At 46.9% G+C, this 25,512-nt stretch overlaps 1 protein-coding gene across 2 annotated transcripts; it reads right to left on the reverse strand.

Moving 5' to 3' along the window:
• Positions 1-213: 213 nt before the first annotated feature.
• On the reverse strand, positions 214-24,452 carry LOC138121769 (zinc metalloproteinase-disintegrin-like NaMP). Of its 2 annotated transcripts, XR_011156250.1 has the most exons (24): positions 24,327-24,452; positions 21,718-21,818; positions 21,027-21,103; positions 19,524-19,602; positions 17,833-17,909; positions 17,141-17,336; positions 16,634-16,696; positions 15,883-15,954; positions 14,897-15,066; positions 13,386-13,470; positions 12,688-12,818; positions 11,893-12,070; positions 11,443-11,532; positions 10,169-10,364; positions 9,171-9,273; positions 8,497-8,653; positions 7,821-7,901; positions 7,221-7,299; positions 5,397-5,487; positions 4,952-5,051; positions 3,894-3,956; positions 3,540-3,617; positions 853-1,275; positions 214-679 (listed from the first exon to the last, which is right to left on the reverse strand). XR_011156250.1 is itself a non-coding variant. In XM_069035596.1 (23 exons), exons 1-23 carry the CDS (start codon positions 24,373-24,375, stop codon positions 1,147-1,149), a joined length of 2,445 nt encoding a protein of 814 aa, XP_068891697.1. In that variant the 5' UTR covers positions 24,376-24,452; the 3' UTR covers positions 214-1,146. The 2 variants fall into 2 exon arrangements, 1 of the variants encoding a protein (XP_068891697.1); XM_069035596.1 differs by having other exon boundaries at positions 214-1,275.
• Positions 24,453-25,512: the final 1,060 nt, after the last annotated feature.

Consider the following 25,512-nt stretch of genomic DNA (forward strand, 5'->3'; position numbering starts at 1 on the left):
GAAAAGCTGTGATGGAATATCCTGTCCCCCCTCACTATAAATGGAATTTGGCTCTCCTGGCTGACTTGGCAGGTCTGACAGCACCTGGAAATGATCTTTTCTTGCTGCAAATTGGGAGTTTCAGGGCTCTGGCAATGTCAGAAATGGTCCCACTGCACCCTGCTTCTCCTGTTTCGTGGGCCAGTGATGGGTTTTAAAAAACACAACCATTCCTTCCTGTTCAGACAGAACTTTAATACAGACATCTCTGTAAATACATTAATTACAGCTCATAAAAAAACCAACTTCTGGATTTTTACACCCCAGTCAAACGCAGGTGGAGATTCCAGTCTGTTCCTGGCTCAAATAAAGCAGCAATTATCCAAAGAGGAAGGAAGCTCTGCTCTTCCAGTAACATCCATCCTCACCCAACACAACCTCACTCCTCAAACTGAGGACTGAAATCCCCTCACATCCATGTTTTGCAGGAAATGGCATCTTCAACAGGGAATTTAAGGATTGTGGAGAGAATCCAGTCCAAAGGATCTTCCCAGAACCATTCCTAGTGTGTCTTGTTACTTATTCCACATCCAGCTCAGACCCTGAGGACGCAACTTCTCTCCCAGGGCAGGAAGGGTTTGTTTTTCTCCAGGACTTGCACATGAAGGAGAAATCTCAGTGTTGCTGAGGGTAGAGAGGGCTGGAAAAGATCCAGAAATGGAGCCAAAGAAAGGTTTACAATTCCCAAACCTGCAGCAGCCACACTTTCCCTGCTCCCCTCAGCTCAGGTCCCAGAGGAGCAGAGGAGGAGCAGCCTCATCCCGCAGCGGTGGCTCAGCAGTCAGGGTGTGTTCAGCAGCTTTTGTAACTTACTCTGAGTTTACACCTCAGTGCAAGTGGTGGTTCTGCTCTGCTTCCCTTGCACAGCAGCTCCGTGTCACCACCAGAGCTCCTCCCTGCTGGAAATCCCAACATTTTCTTCCCAAGCAGCCCTCAGTCAGTTCTTAAGGGGAAGAGGGAGATGGTCTCGGATGCCTTTGCCAAAAGTGGAGGAATCGAGGGATAAATGGTCCCTGGAAACTTCAGGAGTCTCACCCAGCTCTGCTTGGGAAGCCTCAGACTCTGGGGTTCATCGGGGGCTTCAAAGCCTGCATGGAAAAGGAGGAGTTAGATCCCAGCAGGGCCAAGGAATTCCATGCCCAGGGAGTGGCTGTCCCACTGGATCCAGGTTACCTGCGGCGGAGGGGGAGGTTTGCCCTTGGCAGCGGGGACGGGAGGAGCTCTTCTCTCTGGAGCCTGGAACAAAATGGGGTTTCAGTGTCACTGGGGTTGTCTGAGTGATGCCATGAAGATTTTTTGCCTTTTCTTTTACACCCCTGTTCCACCTTTTTACAACTTCTGTATTCTCAGTGCTTTTTGCCTCCATTCTTGGACTTGTTTGTCAAGCTGAGAGACTCAACATTTTAGAAGCTTCATAGCCAGGGATCAGTGTGCCCCAGAGCCCAAGGTCCTCTCCAGAACACATTCTGTAAACCAAGATAGAACCATCCAGGGGAAGGTTCCTTGGGGAGGGGGGCTCACTCGAGCCTCTCATTGGGGAATCTTTGATAGATCTGCTAATTAGTAACACCTATAATGTGATACCCAATCTTTGGGGGCAGATACTCGGCAGGGAGCATCTCAATGCACATGACCTGGGTGTGTGCACCTAAGGATCCTTGAAATAAATACCAAGGTAAAATCCCTTTTCCCCTTCTAACCGTGTCTGACTCTTGATTTTAAGACCAGGAAAAGGCATCAGGAGTGTCCTGGGTTGAGGTGTATTCTATTCCCATCCTCATGAGCTGTTGGAATCAGGTGGGGCAGTGTTTCCTTGCCTCCTCCCCCCAGACCATCATTCTGTTCATGGCCCATCATTGTCCTGCCCCATGACTCCCAGATAACTCCCTCCGGACTATCTTCTGTTAACGAGCCTAATCAACACTTGGCCTCATGACTCATTACCCCATTGTGAGATGCTCCACCCAGAGGGAGGAACCGAGCATCCCATCGTGGATATAATCTGGGACTCTGAACACCAGAGACACTCTCTCCACTGGATTTCCAGAGGACAGGAGCTACACAGCCACCACTGGACCTTCTGAGGAGGAGCAGACCCTTTCTAGAGGATCACCACTTCAGAGGATTGCAGCCACCATTCCACCAGACTGCTCCCACCACCCTGCCTAACAGGGACTCAGGTTGTATCTTGACTCTGTCAGTGTTTTCTTTTACTTTCTTTTCCTTTTCTTTAATTTCCATTAAATTGTTATTCTGACTTGGTGCCTCCCCCACTGGTTTGTTTTCAAACTAGCACAGGGAGCAGCTGCAGGACCCCCCAGGCTCCTCATCTCTGCATTTCCTGCAGCGATTTCCCGCTGGGAATGCTGGAGGAGGAGTGGGATCGTCTGTGCCCGTGCGAGGAGGCAACAGAACACAACCACAAGGGCACAGATCTGTTTGGGAAGGCACTGAGCTGCTCCCAGGATTCAAATATCCATATCCAAGCACACGTGGGATGTGTGGGAAGCTCGAGGTGTATCTCTGAACACAGCTGGGATTTAAGTGTAGCTTATAATCGATATGTGGGGTGATTATATTTCATATTTCATATTTCATATTTCATATTTCATATTTCATATTTCATATTTCATATTTCATATTAATTTTTATATTTTACATCTTATATTTTATATTCCACTTTTTATATTTCATATCTTATATTTTGTATTTTACATTTTATATTTTATGTAACATATTTTATATTTTACATTTTATGTTTTACATTTTATATTTTACAATTTAAATTTTATATTACATATTTTATATTTTATATCTTATATCTTATAGTTTATATTTTACATTTTATATCATATTTTCTATCTTATAATTTATATTTTATATTTTACATTTTATATTTTATATCTTATCTTTTATATTTTTTGTATCTTATATTTTACATTTTATATCTTATATTTTACGTTTTATATCTTATGTTTCATACTTTACATTTTACATTTTATTTAGTCCTGACCCAGTGACTGTGCAGGCAGCACCCACAGTTGAAGCTGGATTTTACACCCTCGTAGCAAATGCTGCCATGGTGAGTATTTGAGGCAGGTGTTTTAATTAGGATGGTTTGGGTTTATCAATGACAAACAGAACCATTCCTCTGGATTTAAGACCCACCACATCTCCTCCATACAGGAGCTCACTCAGACACCTGTAGTAGTGAGGTTACTCATTGTTTGCACTCTGTTTACTCCTGAAATCCCTGCTGGTTTCAACTCCAGCTGCTGAGTTGTGTTTCTGATGCCTTGGAGGACTCCCTGGCACGGCTGAGGAATGTTTGTGCAGTTTAGGATTGCACGGCCAAGAAGGTGACCCTGCCCTAAAGATCTGTGCTTTGAAGGGCTGTGATTTCAAATTTTTCCATTAAATTATAGTCCAAAACTGCAAAGATTAACTGATATCTGATAGGGGTTGGTCATTGAGATGAGGGATGTGAGGGATGTACTCACAAACTTCTCCTCTGGGTGGAAAGAGCCGGGTTTGGTGGCAGGAACAGGAGGTGGGGGACCTTTGGGCCTCAGGACAGGCTGGAAAAGATGAGAACATGGAACCCTTTAACCCTCTGTGTGCACTGTGTGTATTCCACGTGTTCCTCGGGAATGTGCCGCTGCAGTTGGATATAAAAGTGCTCCAGGAGGGCTGGCGAGGGGCAGGGATGCTCCTGCAGCCGGGGAGAACAGGCAGAGCCCGCGCTGGAGCTCAGGGATGTCCCTTTGGGATCACGTTGTCCCCAAGGGTCTCCAGGGGTTTGTGATGTTCCCCAAATCCAGCAGGAAAGCGGGGACATTCCCAGGAATACTCACAGTCTGGCGCTGGGGCTTGTTCTCCTGAGGTGGAGGCACGGGAAGAACTTTCTTAGCAATTACCTGCAAACAGGAACCGTCACAAATCGGGTGCAGCCCTTATCTCATCTCCTGCGTTATCTCCGGCTGTCCCTTCCCTGCCTCGAGGCACTCGGGGACTCAGGGCCCTCCCCGAGCTGGGATTCCCAGCGCTGTCCCCTCAGCATTTTGGGAATTTTGAGCTGGGATGCCCAGCGCTGTCCTTCCCCTCAGCATTTTGGGAATCTCCAGCTGGGATTCCCAGCGCTGTCCCTCCCCTCAGCATTTTGGGAATCTCGTGCTGGGAATCCCAGCCTGTCCTTCCCCTCAGCATTTTGGGAATCTCAAGCTGGGATTCTCAGCCTGTCCTTCCCCTCAGCATTTTGGGAATCTCGAGCTGGGATTCCCAGCATTGTCCCTCCCCTCAGCATTTTGGGAATCTCGAGCTGGGATTCTCAGCCTGTCCTTCCCCTCAGCATTTTGGGAATCTCGAGCTGGGATTCCCAGCGCTGTCCCTCCCCTCAGCATTTTGGGAATCTCGTGCTGGGATTCCCAGCCTGTCCTTCCCCTCAGCATTTTGGGAATCTCCAGCTGGGATTCTCAGCCTGTCCCTCCCCTCAGCATTTTGGGAATCTCAAGCTGGGATTCTCAGCCTGTCCTTCCCCTTAGCATTTTGGGAATCGCCAGCTGGGATTCTCAGCCTGTCCTTCCCCTCAGCATTTTGGGAATCTCGTGCTGGGATTCCCAGCCTGTCCTTCCCCTCAGCATTTGGGAATCTCCAGCTGGGATTCCCAGCTCTGTCCTTCCCCTCAGCATTTTGGGAATCTCGTGCTGGGATTCCCAGCCTGTCCTTCCCCTCAGCATTTGGGAATCTCGAGCTGGGATTCTCAGCCTGTCCTTCCCCTCAGCATTTTGGGAATCTCGAGCTGGGATTCCCAGCCTGTCCCTCCCCTCAGCATTTTGGGAATCTCGTGGAAGTGCAGCCACTTTGGCTGATGGTTGGGCCCTCGGGGACAGTCCCCAGCTGTCCCTGCTCTCACCTTCTGGGCAGGTGGCACCAGCACGGGCTGCTCTCTGCAGCTCTGCTCCTGATCCACAAAGACCTGGTTGGTGGCCCCGGGTCCCCTCCTCGTCTGGTGCCTGTCGAAGATTTCATACCATGGTAAATTTTACTTGATTTCAAGAAAAAACCTCACAGCTGAAGCCCTGCCTTACTCCTGCTGGTGTTTTGTAGCCCTGTCCTTGATTTCTCTCTTCCCTTTATTTATTTGGGATTATTAAGGATTTATCAAGAGCTCCATTTCAACTCTTCCATCCCCTCCCCACCACGGGATTTCTGAAACACCTCCACAAATCTCACAGACCATCTTCCTTCCTTTCCAGAGTCTAATTCCCCCCACCCCCATTGCAAACTCCACCTTACACCTCTGCAGGCATTTCCTGGCTGCGGTTTGTGGGGTTTCGGTGGATGTGGGAAGGATTTACCTCTTGTGGAAGCCTCGGAAGCGGGTGAGCAGCACGGCGGCAACCGCAGTGACAACCAGGACAGCCAGCACCCCGGCAGCGACGGCGATGCCTGGCAGGGACAGAAACAGCCCTTAAAGCATCGAGGAATCACCGGGGCAGGGACAGAAACAGCCCTTAAAGCATCGAGGAATCACCGGGGCAGGGACAGGAACAGCCCTTAAAGCATCGGGGAATCACCGGGGCAGGGACAGAAACAGCCCTTAAAGCATCGGGGAATCCTTGGGGCAGGGACAGGAACAGCCCTTAAAGCATCGGGGAATCCTTGGGGCAGGGACAGGAACAGCCCTTAAAGCATCAGGGAATCCTTGGGGCAGGGACAGGAACAGCCCTTAAAGCACTGGGGAATCCTTGGGGCAGGGACAGGAACAGCCCTTAAAGCATCGGGGAATCCTTGGAGCAGGGACAGGAACAGCCCTTAAAGCATCGAGGAATCACCGGGGCAGGGACAGGAACAGCCCTTAAAGCATCGAGGAATCACCGGGGCAGGGACAGGAACAGCCCTTAAAGCACTGGGGAATCCTTGGGGCAGGGACAGGAACAGCCCTTAGAGCATCGGGGAATCCTTGGGGCAGGGACAGGAACAGCCCTTAAAGCACTGGGGAATCCTTGGGGCAGGGACAGGAACAGCCCTTAAAGCATCGAGGAATCACCGGGGTAGGGACAGGAACAGCCCTTAAAGCATCGGGGAATCCTTGGGGCAGGGACAGGAACAGCCCTTAAAGCACCCCAGAACCACTGAGGGGGCAGAGACCCAACAAGAGCCGCCGTTGTTTACAAGTTTCCCATCATCGCTGGAGAAGGAATTTTTTGAACTCTATTCGTTCTCACTTTATGGCTTCTCCTGCCACAAATGGTGATGGGGGAAAGATGAATTCCTGCTGGTTTTGCCATATTTGAAGTCAGTTGTTGTTGCCTGAGCTGTCCTCGGGGTAAACAAATCCTAAACGAACCCTAAACCAACCCTGCCTTTTCCATCCACCCTCATTCCCGTGTCCTTGCTCTCCTCTGTCTCAAAGGCTGTTACCCAAAGTGGGGTGCAGACCTTCAAATTGCCCTCAAATAAAGTTTCTTTCACAATATTCAACAAAACTACTCCAAAGCCTCAACCAAGCCAGAAGTTCAGAGCTGACGGTGCTCTGGTGAGGGTGAAGAGAGGACAAAAATATTTCATATTATGAATGAAATAAAGCCTTTTTCTTTTCTCCCAAAACACGTGGAAATCTGGACACAAATTATTTTCCCTCAGAGGTGGATCATTAAGGACCATGCAGATGATAAATGAACTTGTCCAGCTCGTCAGAGCAAACTCTCGGGATCCTGGCTCCACTTTGAAAGGACAGGGAGCTTGTTATTCCAAGAATAAAAAGGAGGAGCCTGTCGCTCTCACCTCCAGGGGGAATCACTTGTCAGCTTAGAAGGAAAAACACCTTCCCTACTCATCCCTACAGGACTGGGAGGTGCTCAGAAATCAGCTCCCTGGAGATGCAATCCTGGCAAAGCAGCAGGGATTTCGGTTGGATATTAAGACAAATTTCTTCATGGAAAGGATTGTCCAGCTCTGGAACGGGCTGGAGTCCCATCCCTGGAATTGTTCAAAAAGCCTGGCTGTGGCAGCTGAGGGCAGGATTTCGTGGTGCTGGTTGGTGGCTGGGCTTGATGAGCTTAACGATTCTAATTAACAACTGCATGAACCACTCTGGTGCGGGGCTGCTCCCCTGGAGCTCCCCTGCTCATTCCAGCCAGGAAAGGACAAATTCCAAGGTGTGGGACTGTGGCACTTACTGGTGAGGGCTGAGGAGCTGTCACAGGTCGGGGGTGCCCAACCCTCCTCACACTGGCACTGCAGCTTGTGGTCACACACCTGGGGAGCACAAAGCAGGGACACCTCAGTCGGGAATTTGGGGGGTCAGAAAGTTTCTGGGTGAGGATCCTGAGAAGTTTTTTGAAGCTCTCAGTTCATTTGGGCTAAAATTTAGCACAAAAAGGAGCAGTTTTGGGTTAAAGACCGTCCTGTTGTCATGTACATTTTGTTTCTGCAGTGAAAGTTTCACTCCAGAGTTAATCTATTTATCTGTAGGTCTCTGAATGGCCAAAGACGAGCAGAATTCTCTTCCCCAAACCAAAATGGCCTAAAAAAATTAGCTTTGATACCATGGCTCAGGGGTAGGACCAGGCACAGGGGCTGTGTCCATCTCCTGGGCAAAAATATCGATGCTACATCAGGGTAGATTTGTTTGTATCAAAATTTAAGAAGTTTCTGACTCCCCAGATTTGACAGATTCATATCAATGACTTAAACACTGTCAGCAAGAGGGTCTGAGGCTGATCTGCATCGTTTCCTTGGGGCTTTAAAGTGGATAACATGGAAAGCTGGTGTCTCACAGCATGGCCAGAGCACTTGGCAGAGCAGTTGGTGGACCTGAAGACCTCCTCAGCATAGACACACTCTCCATGGCTGCACACCTGGAATGAGAGGAAACCACAGGGATTTGGAGCTTCCAGGACAGGCAGAGCTTGCATTTTATCCTGTGAGGGGATGGAGAGCAGCAGGAGACACAGAACCAGCACTGGAAAGCCCTCAAACCCTTTTAGGAGTGGGAGATGAGGGCTTAATTCTCAATTTGGGTGCTTTATAGCAAGGGGAGTGACAGAGATGTGCAGACATCCCTGCTTCCCACTCCAATCCCTCATCCCGCCCTTCCAGGTAGGAGTACACAGGGAAGGGGTTGGAAACAGCACCCAGAGATGCCTGGCACATCCATTGTGGAAATAATTAACTGTAATAACACATTAATGAGCCCCTAACCCTTCACACAGAGCTGTGTTCCTGCTGCCACACATCTTTGTGTCAGTGAGAGGGAGGAAGGCAGCAGCCAAGCCCGAGGAAATGGGAATGGTGGCAATTCCTGCTGGCTTTGCTGCTGGTTTGGGATAAAAGTTGGGAAAAGAGATCAGCAGAAGTTTGGGGTCCACTCAGTCTTCCCATGTACAAGAGAGAATTCTATAAACCAGACTGAAAGAGGGGGAGGAATAAAGAAAAAAGTCATTCTCTACTCACCATCCCATTCCCACACTTGGTTCCATCCAGGATCATCCCTGGGTCTGCTTCTCCATTCCTGGGAAAACTGGCTTTGCAGGAATCAAAGGTCACCAGGCTCCCCTCCCGAGGCATCTCCCTCCCTCCGGAACAGAAGAGTTTTCCACACATTTTGTCTCTGGAAGGAGAACAGGAGCTGTTACCCAAGGGCATGGCCCAGCAAACCCCTCTGAGCTGGTGTCTCCTGCAGCCTGAATTCCAAGGAAACAGCTGCGGAAGGGAGCGCTGGCTGGGGTGAGGGCAGCTTGGTTAGAGCAGGTGACAAGTTCTTAAATCCTGCTGAGTTTCTTAGGGAACACAAATTCATTCACAGAAACGAGCATTTAACTGATATTCCTTCACTTGTGAGGTTCAAATTCCCTATCCCAAAAATCCCTGGATTTCCCTGCACGGCCACACACACTCATCCTGCCCAGCAGCCCTGCACAGATCTCTGTGCACACCTTTGCTCTCTCTCTCACCTCATGATTTAAATCCGCTTTTCTTAGAAATTATTTCCCACAATTTTCAGACAGAACAAGAAGGGACTCAGGGCTGTGCCACTAAAATAGGGTGGCTCTGGCTTCTGTCTCCTGATTTGAGTGGGAATGGCCTCTCTTCCCAAATCCCAGCAAGTTCCATAGCCCAGTGCTTACTTTTTCTTGCATGGGACGTGAGTGCCTTTCTCCTTCCTGCAGTACCCATAATAGGCTCCCTTCTCGTTCATGTGGTAGCAGGAGGCTGCGCCATCCGTCGCCTCTGCAGGAGGAAAAGGCAGCGGGATCAGTTTGGGATCTCTGCTTGGGACAACTGGGAATGTTCCATCTCCTTGCCTTGCCTAGGAAATGGCCTTTCCCAATGAAGTGCCCACGGGCATAAATGACCTTCTGGCACTTCAGCCTGGAGAAGGGAAGGCTCTGGGGAAACCTTGGAGCCCCTTGCAGGGCCTAAAGGGGCTCCAGGAGAGCTGGAGAGGGACTGGGGACAAGGGATGGAGGGACAGGACCCAGGGAATGGCTTCCCAGTGCCAGAGGGCAGGGATGGATGGGATACTGGGATGGAATTGTTCCCTGTCAGGGCGGGGAGGGGCTGGGATGGAATTCCCAGAGGAGCTGTGGCTGTCCCTGGATCCCTGGAAGTGCCCAAGGCCAGGTTGGATGGGGCCTGGAGCAACCTGGGACAGTGGGAGGTGTCCCTGCCCTGGCAGGGGGTGGCACTGGAGGGGATTTAAGTTCCCTTTCAGCCCAAACCATTCCCCAGCTCTAAGAAACGCTGCTTTCAGAAGCACCCAGATGTGCCAAATTTGGCTGTTAATTTGCAGGACAGACATTTTCTCTTCCTATTTAGCCCAAACCACTTCCCCAGCTCCATTCCAGCTACTTCAGACCCATTCTGCAAAAGAGGAATGCGCTCCCCACTTCCCATTTTTCTGGGAGCTCAGAGCACCCCTGAGCTGCAGCTCACAAGTTACAACCACTGACAGCGGGAAATGTAAAAATCATCATTAATTATGCTAGAACTGGGGTTTATTTTTATTGGGTGAGCTATTCCTGAGGTACAACAGATCTGAGGGCTTGGAGATGCAGAATTCCCTTCTCTCCCTCTCTCCTGTGACCGACACAAGCTGATTTTTCCAGCTCCACAGGGCACTCACGTGGTCCGAAGGCAGCTTTGCACTGGCTGTCCCGGGTGGGACAGGTGCCCATGTAGCAGTAGCCCTCTCCATAGTTGCAGGGGTGCCCGTTGACCCGGAATCGATCCTCGGGGCAGCTGGAGGAGCGCCCTGTGCACATCTCAGCCAGGTCACAGTCGTGTTTCACCGCCCGGCACACCGAGCCTGACTTCTTGTACTGAGGGAGGGAGAAACGCCCTGCTCAGCACCCAGCACTGCTCAGAAACACCCAGCTGAAGGGTTAAAATAGGGCAGGACAAGCTCCTCCTCACTCCACAGGCTGTGTGAGGAGCAAGATCCATGTCTCAGTCCGTGTTGGATGTGCCAGTTCACAGGGGTTTTGCCTCTTGTGCCACAGCTTTTATTCCCAGGGGAAAATGGCCAATGAAAGGACTCATTTCTCCAGGATGGTGGGAGAGTGAGGGAATTGATGGTGGTGGTGTGGTTTGGGATGGACTGGTGGGCACTGACAGGACCCAGGGAAGGGCTGGAGTTGGGTCAGGGCAGGGTCAGGTTGGATATCAGGAAAGGCTCTTCCCCCAGAGGGTGCTGGGCACTGCCCAGGCTCCCCAGGGAATGGGCACGGCCCTGAGGCTGCCAGAGCTCCAGGAGTGTTGGGACAGCGCTGCCAGGGCTGCCCAGGGTGGGATTGTTGGGGTGTCTGTGCAGGGCCAGGGACTGGATCAGTGATCCCAGTGCATCCCTTCCAGCTCAGGACATTTCATGATTCCATGACAGTGCCTTTGTGAGTGCTGTTAAATACAAGCACAGGGGATCAGTTCTCCTTTATCCCAGCAGGGCTGAGGAGCTGGAGAGAGGAGGGTTTCACCTGGCAGCTCTCACAGGGGAGGGAAGGGTTTCACCTGGCAGGTTTTGGGGAAGGGTTTCACCTGGCAGCTCTCACAGGGGAGGGAAGGGTTTCACCTGGCAGTTTTTGGGGAAGGGTCCCACCTGGCAGTTCTCACAGGGGAGGGAAGGGTTTCACCTGGCAGTTTTTGGGGAAGGGTCCCACCTGGCAGTTCTCACAGGGGAGGGAAGGGTTTCACCTGGCAGTTTTTGGGGAAGGGTCCCACCTGGCAGTTCTCACAGGGGAGGGAAGGGTTTCACCTGGCAGTTTTTGGGGAAGGGTCCCACCTGGCAGTTCTCACAGGGGAGGGAAGGGTTTCACCTGGCAGTTTTTGGGGAAGGGTCCCACCTGGCAGTTCTCACAGGGGAGGGAAGGGTTTCACCTGGCAGTTTTTGGGGAAGGGTCTCACCTGGCAGTTCTCACAGCAGTCCCCATGTGCACAGGCAGCCCCCGAGATCAGCTTGCAGCTCTCGGGGTCACAGCACTGGTTCGTGCACTCCTGGGACAGAGGCAGCAGTCAGAGCTGGGGCAGGGACACCAAACCACTGCCCCTGTCTGGGATCTGCCCTTGGCTTTGTTGGGAAGCACCTTCCCTACAAGCCCTGGGTTTGGAGGTAGAAGTTGTGCAGGGAACTTGGGGCTTTGGCTGAGATGTGGGGATGGCTTTGTCCCACTCTCAGTTCCTCTGTCCCTGCCTCCTGACAAACCAGAACTTCGTTTTTCCCAGCACCCTGCACACACCCAGCCACCCCAGCTTCAGCAAGATCTGTGTCCACCTCAGGGACCAACAGCAAGCAGCTGCTGTCCAGCCTGGATCAACCCCTTTGCCTTTCCCAAGGATCATCTCATTCCCAGGTACCTCAGGAGTGCCACAGTCGCATTCCTCTCCCTTTTCCACGAATCCGTTCCCGCAGGAGGCGGGGGCGACGATGCTGCTCAGCTCTGGGATGTTGGTCAGGCACTTGGGCATGTCAGCCAGCATGAACTTCTCAAAGCTCTGGAGGCTGCAAGAGCTGAATTCCTTGGGAATCACTGAGCTGTGTTGGGGAAACAGGAGGATTTCGGTTAGGATTGGCACAGGCAAGGAGGAGAAACCCCCTTTGGGAGAGAATTGGAGCAGGTGACTGTCCCCACAACTCTTGAGTGTAAACATTTTTCTAAATATATAAGTGCCCTGGGTTGCAGTGTGTTCTATTACCATCCTCATGAGCTGTGGAAATCAGGTGGGGCAGTGTTTCCTTGCCTCCTCCCCCCAGACTATCTCGCTGTTCATGGCCCATCATTGTCCTGCCCCATGACTCCCAGATAACTCCCTCCGGAATATCTGCTGTTAATGACTCCCAGATAACTCCCTCCGGACTATCTTCTGTTAATGAGCCTAATCAACACTTGGCCTCATGACTCATTACCCCATTGTGAGATGCTCCACCCAGAGAGAGGAACCAAGCATCCCATCGAGGATACACTTCAACCCAGGACAATAAGGATTAAAGTAGGTTTGGTTGGTTTTTTTGGGGAGTTTCTGTCTGGGAATATCTGACAATGGCCTGGGCATTCATCCATTTTTTAAAAATAATTTGAATGGAATCATCTCGCTGGACAAAAATACTGCTCTAGTTTGAAAGCTGGGAGCATTTTAAGCCCCAGGTCCCACCTGACAGTGTCTGTCATGATGCAGACGTCGTCGCTGCACGAGCAGGCCTCAGTGTCGTGGCTCATGCCCAGGTTGTGCCCCATCTCATGGGCCATCGTGGCTGCCACTGCAATCTCGTTCCTGTTGTGGTCCTGGGGAGCCAAGAGCAGCTGTTATTTCCATGTGTGCTTTACAACGGGCAGGAACAACCGAGAAAACGAGAAACGGGACAGTTTTTCCTCAAGTGGAATTATCCTCGCCGTGCACAAGGGTTTGTGTGGTGCTCAGTCCATCTGTGCATCTGTCTGGATTCTATGTCATTGTTTAATAAAAATGCTTATCAAATATGTATTAAAATTTTATGAAATCATGTAAAATTTACACAGTGGAGGTGTGTATGTCATGTGTTTGCTTTCTTTACCCCCTTCACTTCAATTAAAATAAAATCCCAGGATCCCAGAATGGTTTGGGTTGGAGGGGACCTTAAATCCCATCCAGTTCCATGGCAGGGACACCTTTCCCTATCCCAGGTTGCTCCAAGCCCCACCCAACCTGGCCTTGGACACTTCCAGGGCTCTGATTGTGAATTTTTGCAGTCTAATAATGAACCAGAGAACCAAAAGTGCCCTGACCCCAACGGTTTTCATAAAGGTTCTTTGGCTGAGTAAAAAAAAAAACATAGAAAAGCCTTTTAAAAATGAAATAAAAAGGAATCAGACCTGAATAATACCTGCAGAGTATAAATCACTGCAGATGGATTTGAGGAAGGCCAATCCAATCGTGGTCCCCTCGAAGTCCAGGCCTCTGGAAGGAAGCACAAAAGCACAGTGAGATCAAGAGCGTGCCCAGGATGGGATCTGAGCTCAGGGGTCTTTTCCCAACCAGGCTGGAGGTTTCATCCCCAGCTCTGGATGGAATCTCAGATCCAATACAATATTTTTTTTTAATATAAATCAGAAAAACAAAAACCCAGTTGAATGCACTTTTCATTTTAATATTTACTTAAATTCTGTGGAGGTTCATGAGGTGGAAAGCATCTGTTGGTGTGTAAAGAGCTGAATGAGGAGCTCCAAACACAGCAAAGAGCTGGGATGAGTCAGGACCTCTGGACATAGGACAGAAAAGTGGGGTCAGTGCTGGTTTAATTTGGCATTTCCCACATTTTTGGGGAAATTTAATTCATCATTTCCCTGCTAAACTTCACATTATGACTCCTTCAGTGGTCAGATTTCGCTGCAGTCCCCCAGGGCAACTTCTGTGAGCAAAATGAGAAGAAGAGTCAGATAAGGCAAAAATTCCCATTCCCCATTTTTGCAGGGATTCAGCTGGAAAAAATTGATGCCGTGTCCCGGCAGGAATTTATTTGTGCTCCATGACAAAAAAGAAAATAAAAGCAAAAAAAAAAAGAACTTGCATTTATATTTTTTTTCCTGGAATTGGTACAAGCCGGTGTTGGAATGGGTGAAATCCAGGCCAGGATAGTGCCACTGACTGGTGGCAAATTTTAAGGAATAAAAAGTGCCTTGAATGGGTTTGGTGAGTGATTTTTAAGGAATGAAAAGAGTCTTGATTCTGTGACCAATTTTTAAGGAATAAAAAGAGCCTTGGATGTGTTTGGTGAGTGACTTTTAAGTATTAAAAACGGCCTTGGATGTGTTTGGTGACCAATTTTTAAGGATTAAAAATGGCCTTGGATGTGTTTGGTGAGTGATTTTTAAGGATTAAAAATGGCCTTGGATGTGTTTGGTGAGTGATTTTTAAGGAATAAAAAGGGCCTTGACTGTGTGACCAATTTTTAAGGATTAAAAAGTGCCTTGGATGTGTTTTTGATCAATTTTTAAGGAATAAAAAGGGCCTTGGATGTGTTTGGTGAGTGACTTTTAAGGAATAAAAAAGGCCTTGGATGTGTTTTTGACCAATTTTTAAGGAATAAAAAGAGCCTTGGACGTGTTTGGTGACCAATTTTTAAGGAATAAAAAGAGCCTTGGATGTGTTTGGTGAGTGAGTTTTAAGGAATAAGGAGTGCCTTGGATGTGTTTTTGACCAATTTTTAAGGAATAAAAAGAGCCCTGGATGTGTTTGGTGAGCGATTTTTAAGGAATAAGAAGTGCCTTGGGTGTGTTTTTGACCAATTTTGAAGGAATTAAAATGGCCTAGAATGCATTTGGTGAGCTGTTTTTCAGGAATAAAAGCGTGCTGGGAAGGGAGTGGCACAGGGAGGGGCACCCACGTGAGGAGCTGGGCATTGTCGTTCCGTTTCCTCTTGAGCAGATCCGCCAGGCGCCACTTGGAGAAGGCGTCCAGGGTGAACCCTGCGCTCCTGCTCAGGGGACACTTGTCCCCATCTGTCCACACCTCCAGGCCAACCAGAGCCACGTGGGTGTTGATGGCTTTATAAACCTGCAGCAGAGGATTCATTAAAAATTAATCCATTAAAAAATAATCCATTAAAAAATTAATACATGTTGTTCAAAATCGGTGCTAAGGAAACAAAGCCTTGCCCTGGTGCTTGGGTCACTTTTGCACTTCCAATAGCCAAACTCCAGGCCTAACAAAGCTTTTCCAAGCTCTGAATTCCAAAAAACTCTTACCAAATAAACCATGAAATCTGATTTCCCACCATGTTTAAAGGAACTTTTAAATGGAGTTAAAATACTTGAAAATTCCAGCAATTTAGGAAGAAATTTGCCAAAGAAATCAAGAATCAATTTATTCTTTTTCAATCAACCGTTCACTTGACAAGTGATTAGAAAATATCTTAAAAGTATTGGTAGAAATAATTAAAGTAGGAATAGAAATAATTAAAGTAGGAGTAGAAATCATTAAAGTAGGAGTAGAAATCATTAAAGTAGGAGTAGAAATAATTCTTATTAAAAATCTCATCTCTGAAGGCAAAGAACAGGATGTGGACAGATGTGGTAAATTTGCTTTCCAAATTACAATGAAGTTGGGTTTTCGTTCATTCCTATGTGTAATAATGAAAGTTTATGATGCTTAAAATAGAAAGAATTTATAAATCACTTGGATTTTGATGGTTTTCAATAGAAAAAATTATAAATCGCTCAGATTTCAATGGTTTTCAACAGAAATAATCATAAATCACTTGGATTTCAATGGTTTTCAATAGGAAAAATTATAAATCACTTAGATTTCGATGGTTTTCAATAGAAATAATTATAAATCACTTGGATTTCGGTGTCACTTGTTTGCTCTCACCGTGTTGATGTAGTTGACTATTCCAAATATCCTTTGTCTTAGATTTTTAACATCTTCATCGTATTTCTTGTACTGAAAAGGCAAATACAGCACGTCAGGAAAAGGGGATTTATCAGGAAACAAATATCCCACAGAAGATTGTTTTGCAAACCACACCACGTGTAAAAAATGATATTTTATATAAAAACTACCTGTTTGAGGTAGGATTTTATCAGATGTTGGGTTTCAGTATCAGCCCCTTCCAAAATGGGAATTTCTGTGTAGGGTGCAGAGAAGGAGTTGGACTCAATGATCCTTGTGGGTCCCTTCCAGCTTGGGATATTCCCTTCAAATTTAGGATATTCCCTTTGAATTCAGGATATTCCCTTCAAACTCAGGATAATCCTTTCCAAAACAGGATAATCCCTTCGAATTCAGGATAATCCCTTCGAATTCAGGATATTCCCTTCCAAATCAGGATAATCCCTTTCAAATCAGATCATTCCCTTCCAATTCAGGATATTCTCTTTGAATTCAGGATATTCCCTTCCAGCTCAGGATATTCCAACAGCACAAGCACTGCAAGGTCTTTCCTAAATCCTTGTCATCTCCAGGTGGGAATTCCAAAATAAATCCCCTTTAGGAATCCCTTTTCCCAGCCAGGCTCAGTGGAACCTTGTAGCTCTTGTAGGAGCCCAGGAATACGAGTTGGGATACCCTGGGAAGCTCCTCTGGAGCTGATTGAACACAAAACAATAATTCCAAAACTCACCAGAGCATTGTCTGCAACGATGTAGAGCTCCAGGAACTTCTTGGCTTTCAGGTAGGCTTTCATCTAAAGGAATCATTGATTTTAAATGACTTTTAAGAGCTTTTCCAATCCCAACCTCTGCCATTTCAAAGCTGTTTCTTAATTATATTAATTATTGAGGGGATTTCTTTAGTCAGGTCATTCAGAATGGGACTGGTTTGGGTTTAAATGACGAGAAGTAGGCTGGGTATTAAAATTTTTACTCAGATATGGAAGGTAAAATAGATATTAATGAGTATTTAGGTGTTAAAGGTGCAATGGGCTCCTGTCAGTAAAGGCAGGAGGGTTGAACTCAGCTGGTGACTCTGAAATCTCAGATCTGGAAGATTTTGCTCTGGTTTTTAAGATCTGACCCCACTTCCCTGTGTTTAATCAATCCTTTGTTGGAGGTGCCACCAAAAAATTGGGATTTGTGCTATTTAGACTTTTCCTATTCCCTTTTTTTTGATGGGATAGCCACGTCCTTACCTCGGGGCTGTTGCTGGATTTGAAGATGTCGTTGATGGGGTCACTGGAGTCCTGCTCCCAGGAGTTGTTGAGCAGCCCACAGGTTTTGATGGGCTCTTGTTTCAGGGCCTCGTATTTATAAACCGCGTGTTCCTCCCTGTCCGAGGCTCCCAGGGGCTCGATGAAGAACTTCTGGCCACGGGTCTCAAAATAGCCACTAAAAAAAGGGTTGGAAAGGGAGGTTTTGGATCAAGGAAGCATTTATCCCGAGCATGTAGACCCTTGGAATGTTCCAGCAGCCTGAGGCAGTGTGCAACACTTCAGAAGCAGAAATCAATTAATTAATTATTGCTGAGTCAATTGGAAGGATTGGGTGCTCTCAGTCAAAGAGAAGCTGGGTTAGGAATTAATTTGATTTAAATTTTGGGGGGTTTGTGCTGACAGAAGTGGTTGAAAAGTGGATTTCATTCCAGTGGGGAATTCAAAGATGTTTTCATCCTGATGTGAGGTGAAAAGCTGAAATACTGTAAGAAACTAAGAATAACTATTTTTCTTCCTTCCCCCTCTGTTTTTCTTTGGGAAAAAAGTTGCCAAGGCCTGAACAAAAGATCACATGACTTCTTTCCTTCCTGATTCTTTTCTGTTGGAGCATTTATCCCAAAACATTTATCCCAAAATCCCATTCTGCCCTTGGAACCCAAACCCCTCCTCACCTCAGCCCTTTGCAGGTGCTGATGCTGGCCAAAGATTCAGCATCACCCTCCACGTGGCCTCCATAGTAACAGTGATCCTGGTTGGAAAAAAAATCCAGGGTCAGGTTGGGCTGAGGATTTCAGAAAACAAATTGGATCCAGGAATTTCAGAAAACAAATTAAATTATCTCCAAATGACAACAAACTGCACTACTAGAGCAAGTCTCCCATTAGGAGATTAGTAAAATGAGTTTTAGAAGTTGGTGATCGTTTCCATGCTTGCTGTGGACCCTTTTTTTTTTTTTTTCTTCAACATGGAGTGACCCAAATCATGGCAAATCCAACAATTCTGGGCTCTGGTCAATGCACAGCAGAGAAAAAAAGGAATATTCCCACTCCCTGCTCCAAATTAAGCACACACTGCTGTGCTCTGCTCGGTTAAAGTCCACACCAAATGGTTTCCTTGTGCCCAGATTTCGAGGAAAGGCTCTTTTATTAGCCAACAATTAAATGCATTCATTTCAATGGGATTAAAATACAGGTATTATATTAAACACGGGTAGGGGAAAGAGTTTGGGGGCTTAATTGGCTTAAGGATTTATGGTTTCTGTGTTCAGAGAGACTTCAAAGTCACTGAGGGGTTGTGGAAAATTTTACCCCCAGCATTTTTCTGACTGGAGTTCTTAAGATCCTGGATCCAAACCCTCGTGCCTTGTGCCTTTTGTTTTCTCATGAATTTTTGATTCCACTTTATAATTTATTTCTCTTCCTTCCACCACAAAGTGTCAACTTTGTTACAGGGAAAAAGACATTCACAAAGGGAAAGTTACAGGGGGAAAGTGGAGGATTTCTCTCCATCCTTTGGGGATACAAGAGGAAAAACTCCTGATCCTAATGCAATATCTGGAGTGCAGGAATTCCCTGTTCAGCACAGATGGGTCTGTCTGAGTTTGTCCTTATCCAGGTTTTTCACAGGATCCGTTCAGGGAGTGAAAATAATTGGAGCAGTCAGAAAAAAAAAACCAAAAATAACCAACCCAGAGTTATTTCTGCACATTTATTTCAGTCAGAATCCTCCTAATTGCTCCTAACAAAGAAAATTAGGCTTTGAATTCCAGACTGTGTTGTTAAAACACGTCTCATGAGCTTGGAGGAGAACTTCAGGTGGGAGCTTTGGGGAAGATCAGTGCCCAGTTAATCAAAAAATCCCTTCTGCAGCGAGTCCCTTTTGTCTGGAGGTGCAGAACTGATTTGCCAGGGCTCAGAGGAGGCAGCTGGGCTCAGGTGCTGCGAGCGTGGCTGGAAATGTGAGCCGGGAGGAAATGGGGCCTTATCGGGCTTGGGATCTCCTTGGGATCAGGGCGGAAATCAAATCATGGGGCTGGGCAGGAGGAGCAAAGTCTGGAGGGCAAAGCAGCAAGGTTGAAAGCTTTGGGATGGCCCTGACTCCAACAAAAGGCTGGAATTTGACCCTGAAGTTGTCCAGCTGCCACTGAGGTGGGGCCTTCCTGGGAGCCAAACCATGGAGCTGATTCCCAACAGGCACAAGGGCCAAATCCCAACTTCCCCATCCCTTCAGAGCCACCCTAACTGGCTTAGAACCTGTGCCTTTCTGTCTCGTATCTCCCATTATTTCATGGATTTCATGGATCCATGAGTCTCATGTGGACCTCAAGACTGGATGTAAAAGGGAAAAACCCTTCCTGCGTTACCTCGATCCCAGGAGTTGTTGTTATTTGTCGGCCATCAGCAGAATAAAGAGTTTCAGAATAATCCCCAGCCAGGAGATCCCTGCAAGGAGCCAAGTGCAGTCATTATTCCAAGGAAATTGTTGCCATGTAGAAATGAGGTGATGACACAGCGCACCGAGTATGTGGGGAATTCAAACAATTGCTCAGGTTATTCTTAGTATCGGAGAAACTCGGGAAGCAAAAAGCTGCAGGGAGGGGAATTCTGCTTGCTCATAATCCTTACTCAAACAAACAGACTTTTCTAAAAGAAGAAGGCAATTAAAGTCTGCTGATTTCACTGGGATAAACTCATCTCCTGCCAGATCTGGATGCAAATGTATAATTATACATTGATTTTTTGGGGCCTGTTTTTACACCTTCCTAAAAGCAGCACCTCTGCAGTGACTCCTATTTGGGCAGCTCCCACCCGCTGCCAGCATCCCATTTCTCTTCAAAGAATAGGATTTAGTGCAACACCATTTCCCTCCCCTTAGTCCAAATATTTAGATTAGATTAAAACAGGGAAAGCAGTTAATTACAGTGTATATTTAACATGAATTGATTATGGCACTACTGTATTTGCACAGCCTGTGGAACAGCACCCTTTCACCCAGACCTGTCAGAGCACGTGGTAAATGTTCTGCTGGAGCCAGACTTCCCATTTCCAGGAAGGTTTTGTCAATGCCAGGTTATGTTTGGTTACTCCAGGTTCAAAACAACTAGTGCTAAGGTAAATATCTATATCAGTGTATCAATCTATCAGTGAATCAATCCATCCATCTATTATCTACCTATAATATAGAGATATATAAATATAGAACCACAAATTTATTAAGGTTTGAAAACACCTCTAAGATCATCGAGTCTGTCCTAAAATCTTGGAATGGTTTGGGTGGGAAGGGACCTGAAGGATCATCCAGTTCCACAGGCAGGGACACTTTCCACTGTCCCAGGATGCTCCAAGCCCCATCCAGCCTGGCCTTGGGCACTTCCAGAGATCCAGGGGCAGCCACAGCTTCTCTGGAAATTCCATCCCAGCCCCTCCCCAGCCTCACCGGGAGGAATTTCTTCCTACTCTCTAATTTAAACCCTCACTCTCTCAGTTTAAAACCACCCCCCTTGTCCTGTCACTCCAGGCTACAATTCTGTAACCTACAGCCTCTTCATGGTCACAGAAAACTTGTGAGATAACAGAAAAACCTTAAATAGGCATTGGATTGAACAATTTAGGAAAGAAATGGGGGGAGCAGAGGTAGCAGGATGGGAAGAGCCTCCATCATGGCAACGTCTCATCCCCAGCACTTATTCCACGTTCCCAAAACACTGACAGGATTCTTCCTCTCCCCTCTTCTTTCCTTGCCATTGAGATGTTGCATTTACCAGAACACTTCTGTTTTACAGGGCTCTAATCCCTGTTTTTTGGCATCCTGAACACCCTGCTGTGGCTCACAGTGAGCAAGAAGGGAAGAGCTGAGCTGAACCCACCGATTTTTTCGTAGCTGCAGCACCACTTCCTCTCCGTTGGCTTTGATCCCGTACTTCACTGTGTCTTCGTATTTGCTCTGTAAACAGATTGAAGTGTCAGAATATGCTCTGCTGCAGCTCCTGGCCTCAGCAGTGGTGTTATTGGAATGCCAGCCGTGTTCTTTTCCTCCTCTTCCCACCAAAAACAAGGATTCTGGCAGGAGCAGAATAAGCAGGAGGTCACTCTGTCTGAGGGGTTTTAATTGGAGGAGCAAATTTGACCTTGCAAATTCATTTCTACCTCCATAAGCACAAATCCTGCATGCTTGGGAAGTGCTGAGGGGGATGTTTACGCTCAGACACTTCCACAACACCCTCTGGAAGTGCGTCAACTGTGGTTGGCTTTAATTATTGGTTTAATTTAATCCAAATGAAAGTGTCCACAGGTTATTAAGAACCTGAGCAGTATCAAACCCTCATCTTTGCAGAGAGACAAAGCTCAGAAGAGCCTCGGATGGCCTGAGGGATTCTCTGCATGCTGAGCACACCTCAGCTCCTCTTCACGAACACGGGATCACTTCTCCAGGGCTTTTCCTTTTGGAAGAGCAAATGTGTGTCCAAGTTCTCCTAGCCTTGAAACCCAAGGGTGTTTTAACTCCAGAGAACCTTCCCCATCTCCCAGAATCAGCCAAGAAAGGATCTCCTTTCCTACCTCTGAGCTTGCTCCCACAGCTCTCCTGTGCACCGAGTGCAATTTCCGTGGGTAAACGATTTCATATTGCTCAGCTCCAGGGAACTTCCCGCTGCTGCTCCCTGGGGAGAAACAGACGGGGATTGATGAAAACACAATTTTAATTTATTAAACACCCAATTTTGTGGCTGGCCAGGTGATTCCTTTGGGCTCTTGCAACACCTCGTGCTGCTCTGCTTTCCCCCCACGGCGTGACCCAACACCAGCGGTTTTCCCATTCTGGATTTTGGAGGACTTGCCCTCCCTGGCTACTTCCATTAAAACATTTCCTGCAATTCCTTTGGCGTTTCTCCTCCCAGCTCTGAGCAGTTCAAGTCCCAACAGGCCAGCCCAGCCATGCCAGTGCAGCCTTTCCCTCTGCATTTTCCAGTGGCATGAATTAATTGATTTGGGTTTGTGGAATGAGCAATCTCCAAACCTTATCACGTGACAGACAGGCCCAGACTGCCTCTGGATCTGCAAATAAATTTACACAATGCAGAGGTCTGCAGCAGGATTCCTGCTCTGCAAAGCCTTGGCCCATACATAATTGTGGCAGAACTTTAAGAGAGGGTGGTAAGAAGTAAATTCAACTTTTACCTCTTGAATTGGTTTGAGGGAGATACAGCAGAAGGATGGGAGAGGTGTTTGGGCATGGCCAGGTAAAATAATGGGAGATAGGAAGGAAATTAGGAAAACCTTGAAGGTGGAAGGAGTCCAAGAGGTTCCTTAACTGCCAGAACCCTTTGAGTGGTCTCATAAGGTCTGCAGTGGCTGCAAAGAGCTGGGTGAGGAAATGCAGAGCTGATAAAAAGAATTTCTTTTTCTTTTCTGCTCTGAACCTCAGCAAATCCGGAGCAAAGTTAATTTGGGGTGGGCAGCACCCTGGAGTTCATCCTGGCAGCTGGGGGCCAGGTTTTTGGGAAAACAGGGTTATACAAGGGATGTGTTGGTTTCCACCAAGGCAAACCCTGAGCTCTTTAATCGCCTACAAAAGGGAATTTCATCTGAATTGGTGAATTCTTGAGGGCCTGTATTTGAAAAATAAACCAAGAACAACAACAAAAAAACCCCCTAAGCTGCCCAGAAAGCCAACAAAACCCTGCAAAAACAAAGGCACAGAGCACCTCCCATGATAATTCCTGCCCCAGGGCCAGGTTTTTCCAGGAGTGAGGCCTCCAATTACTGTAATTTTCTCTCTCTGGAACAGCAGAGCACATCCTCATGCAAATTGTCGAGTAAAACAAACAGATCCATTCTTTTATCACTGATTTATTTGATTCAACCCTTTCCAAATGTAATTGCAGAACAAACCTGGTTGTATCTTGATAAAGATGTTGATTTAATGGTGCAGAAGGATCCCATGTCAGCTGAGCTGCTACACCGAGCACGTGCTGGGAGCAACTACCGAGTGTAACTTTACTACTGCCATTCACAACGGGCTTTTATATTTTTTTTAAGCAACTAATTATGTTTATTTTCCAAAAAAAAATCTGCTGCTTTTCAGATTTCCCTCCACAGGCCTCAAGTGTGTCCTTATGCAACAATCCCAGGAATATTTCAGGCCTCTTGGAACAAAGATCCCCAATTTTATCTCTCCACACCCTTTGTGCAACTCCAGCCCAGAGAGTTCAAGTTAAGGCGAGGTTTAAAGGGAGACTCAGGACTGAACTCATCCCTTCCTTGCAGCCTGATCCAGACAGAATTTCGAGGAAAACTGGTTGGTTTTGTTTGGAATGAGTCCTTTCTTCGAGGGAGATTTTTAATCAGTGCATTGTCTTTGCTGCCTTCAGGTTTTGTCTTGAACTTGGAGGAGGAAAGAAATTCCTTGGGCCCCGTACAACAACTTGTAATAAGGAACAAATAACTGTGTGCTTTTCCAAGCAAAAAAATCATTAGGGAGGATTTTATTGACAGTGAAGTTGTGGTTTTGTCAAGAAAAAGAAGATAACACCTTAAAGGTGTGCACATTTTCAGATATTCTGTGCGAAAAACCAAATTATAGATTTGTGCCTGAATGCTAATTAAATGTTTAATTCTGGATATAAATCCTGTGCATGTTTGTGCAGGCCAAGCCCTGAAAAATTCAATCCCTGTTGACAGGAATTGAAAGAAATTGTGTGTGTGAGGAAAAAGAAGTGGGGTCTGCTCAGGTGAAATCACCTGGATATAACCTGAAGCATCATGCAGCTAAATAAAGCCTGTTCAATATTTTAAATCAGGTAATGTTGTAATTGAATTCCTACAGAAATCTGCTGCTTTATGGCCAAAATGCTGATAAATTGCTGTAATTGGCTAAATTGGCCTCTCACTTGCAGGGTAAGAATTGCTTTAGTGGTTCACAAAACCAACCAGTTGTGGGTCTTTAGGCAATTTATGGCCACTTGTCAAACAAGTAAATGCTGCTCTAACTAAAGCATTGTAGACAATTGCTTTGAACACAAAGAACAAAATCCCAAATATCCCTAACTCCATTTTCCAACGGCTTTAACTCACCGTTCCTCCCTATTATCTACCAGTTAAGAATTGAATATTCATCCAGAGTTATCCATAGCAAAGCTGATAAAGGACCAAAACAAAAAGTGCTGTACCTTGTTGGAGGAAATGCAGCAGAAGAGCAGAAATGAGGAGGATTTTCATCCTGGGGGTTGTGCTGGGCTGGCCGAGGGCTCCGTGGGCTGGGAATGTGGCGTTCCCAGTGTGGCCCTGCCCGGGAGCTCCTCTGGGCTGTGAGTGAGAGGCAGGGACGGGTTCAGCTTTATTCCTGCTCCTGCAGGAGGAAGTGTTTGCTAAAGGTGTTGCACAACACCAAGTCACAGAGTGTTACAGCAAGCGAAGTTCCTGCTGCTTGCTTCGAGCCCTGAACCTTGGGATAGGGATCAATCGCTGCTTTTGGATTCGCTTCCCTGAAAACGGGGAAAAGAAAACGAATTAGGTCAATAAATCAATAAATATGGAGACTGGAGCTGTCACTGAATTACAGAACGGTTGGGGTGACCCTAAGTGCATCTATTTATGGTCTGGCTGACAAAAGCTGAAAGAAAACCAGTGGAATGTCAAGGAAGGAGCGTTCCCAGGAAGCTTAGGATAAAACAGGTCTGCAGGGTGAAGTTGTGCTTTAATTCTGGGTATTTACCCCTGAATATGGACCAGTGAATCACTGACAGAACAAACACCGAGCTGAGCCTTTGCTGCCCCATCACCCCTGTTAGTAATGTTTGCTTCGGGCTCAGGTGATTAAATAAAGGAGGCAGAGCAGGGAACGATCCAGGTGAGGTCTGTGCAATCATATTCCAAAAATCTCTGTGAGAAAAGCACCCCGTTGACTCAGTCAGCTGTAATAGAGGAGTAATAAACCTTCTCAGGCCACAAGTGTCAATACAGAACTGCTTGAGAGGACTTGAACTTTTCATGGGTTTAAATGGGAGTTACAGAGTACAGAGAACTGGAATGGATCATCAGGATATCAATTTATATTTATATACGTCAGGATCAGCAATAGACAGGACACAGTAATATAGATATTCCTTATTGATGTTAATTTATAAATGAGTAAATATATCTGGATAAATCTACAGGGGAATTATATCCACAGGAGAATTTTACTGCCTTTACCCTTCTCATGTAAGCGTGAGTAAGCAACTGTTTTTCTGTTGAAAAGTTCTGATTTTTTGGACATTTTTAAGCCAAACTTCCCCCTTAGATTTCTGCTGGATCTCCAGACATGCTGGGACAGATTGGGAGCTGCAAACAGATGGGTTTGAGCTTTTATTAAGT

This window comes from Aphelocoma coerulescens, chromosome 22, assembly GCF_041296385.1.
Source record: "Aphelocoma coerulescens isolate FSJ_1873_10779 chromosome 22, UR_Acoe_1.0, whole genome shotgun sequence".
NCBI classification, from domain to species: Eukaryota; Metazoa; Chordata; class Aves; order Passeriformes; family Corvidae; genus Aphelocoma; species Aphelocoma coerulescens.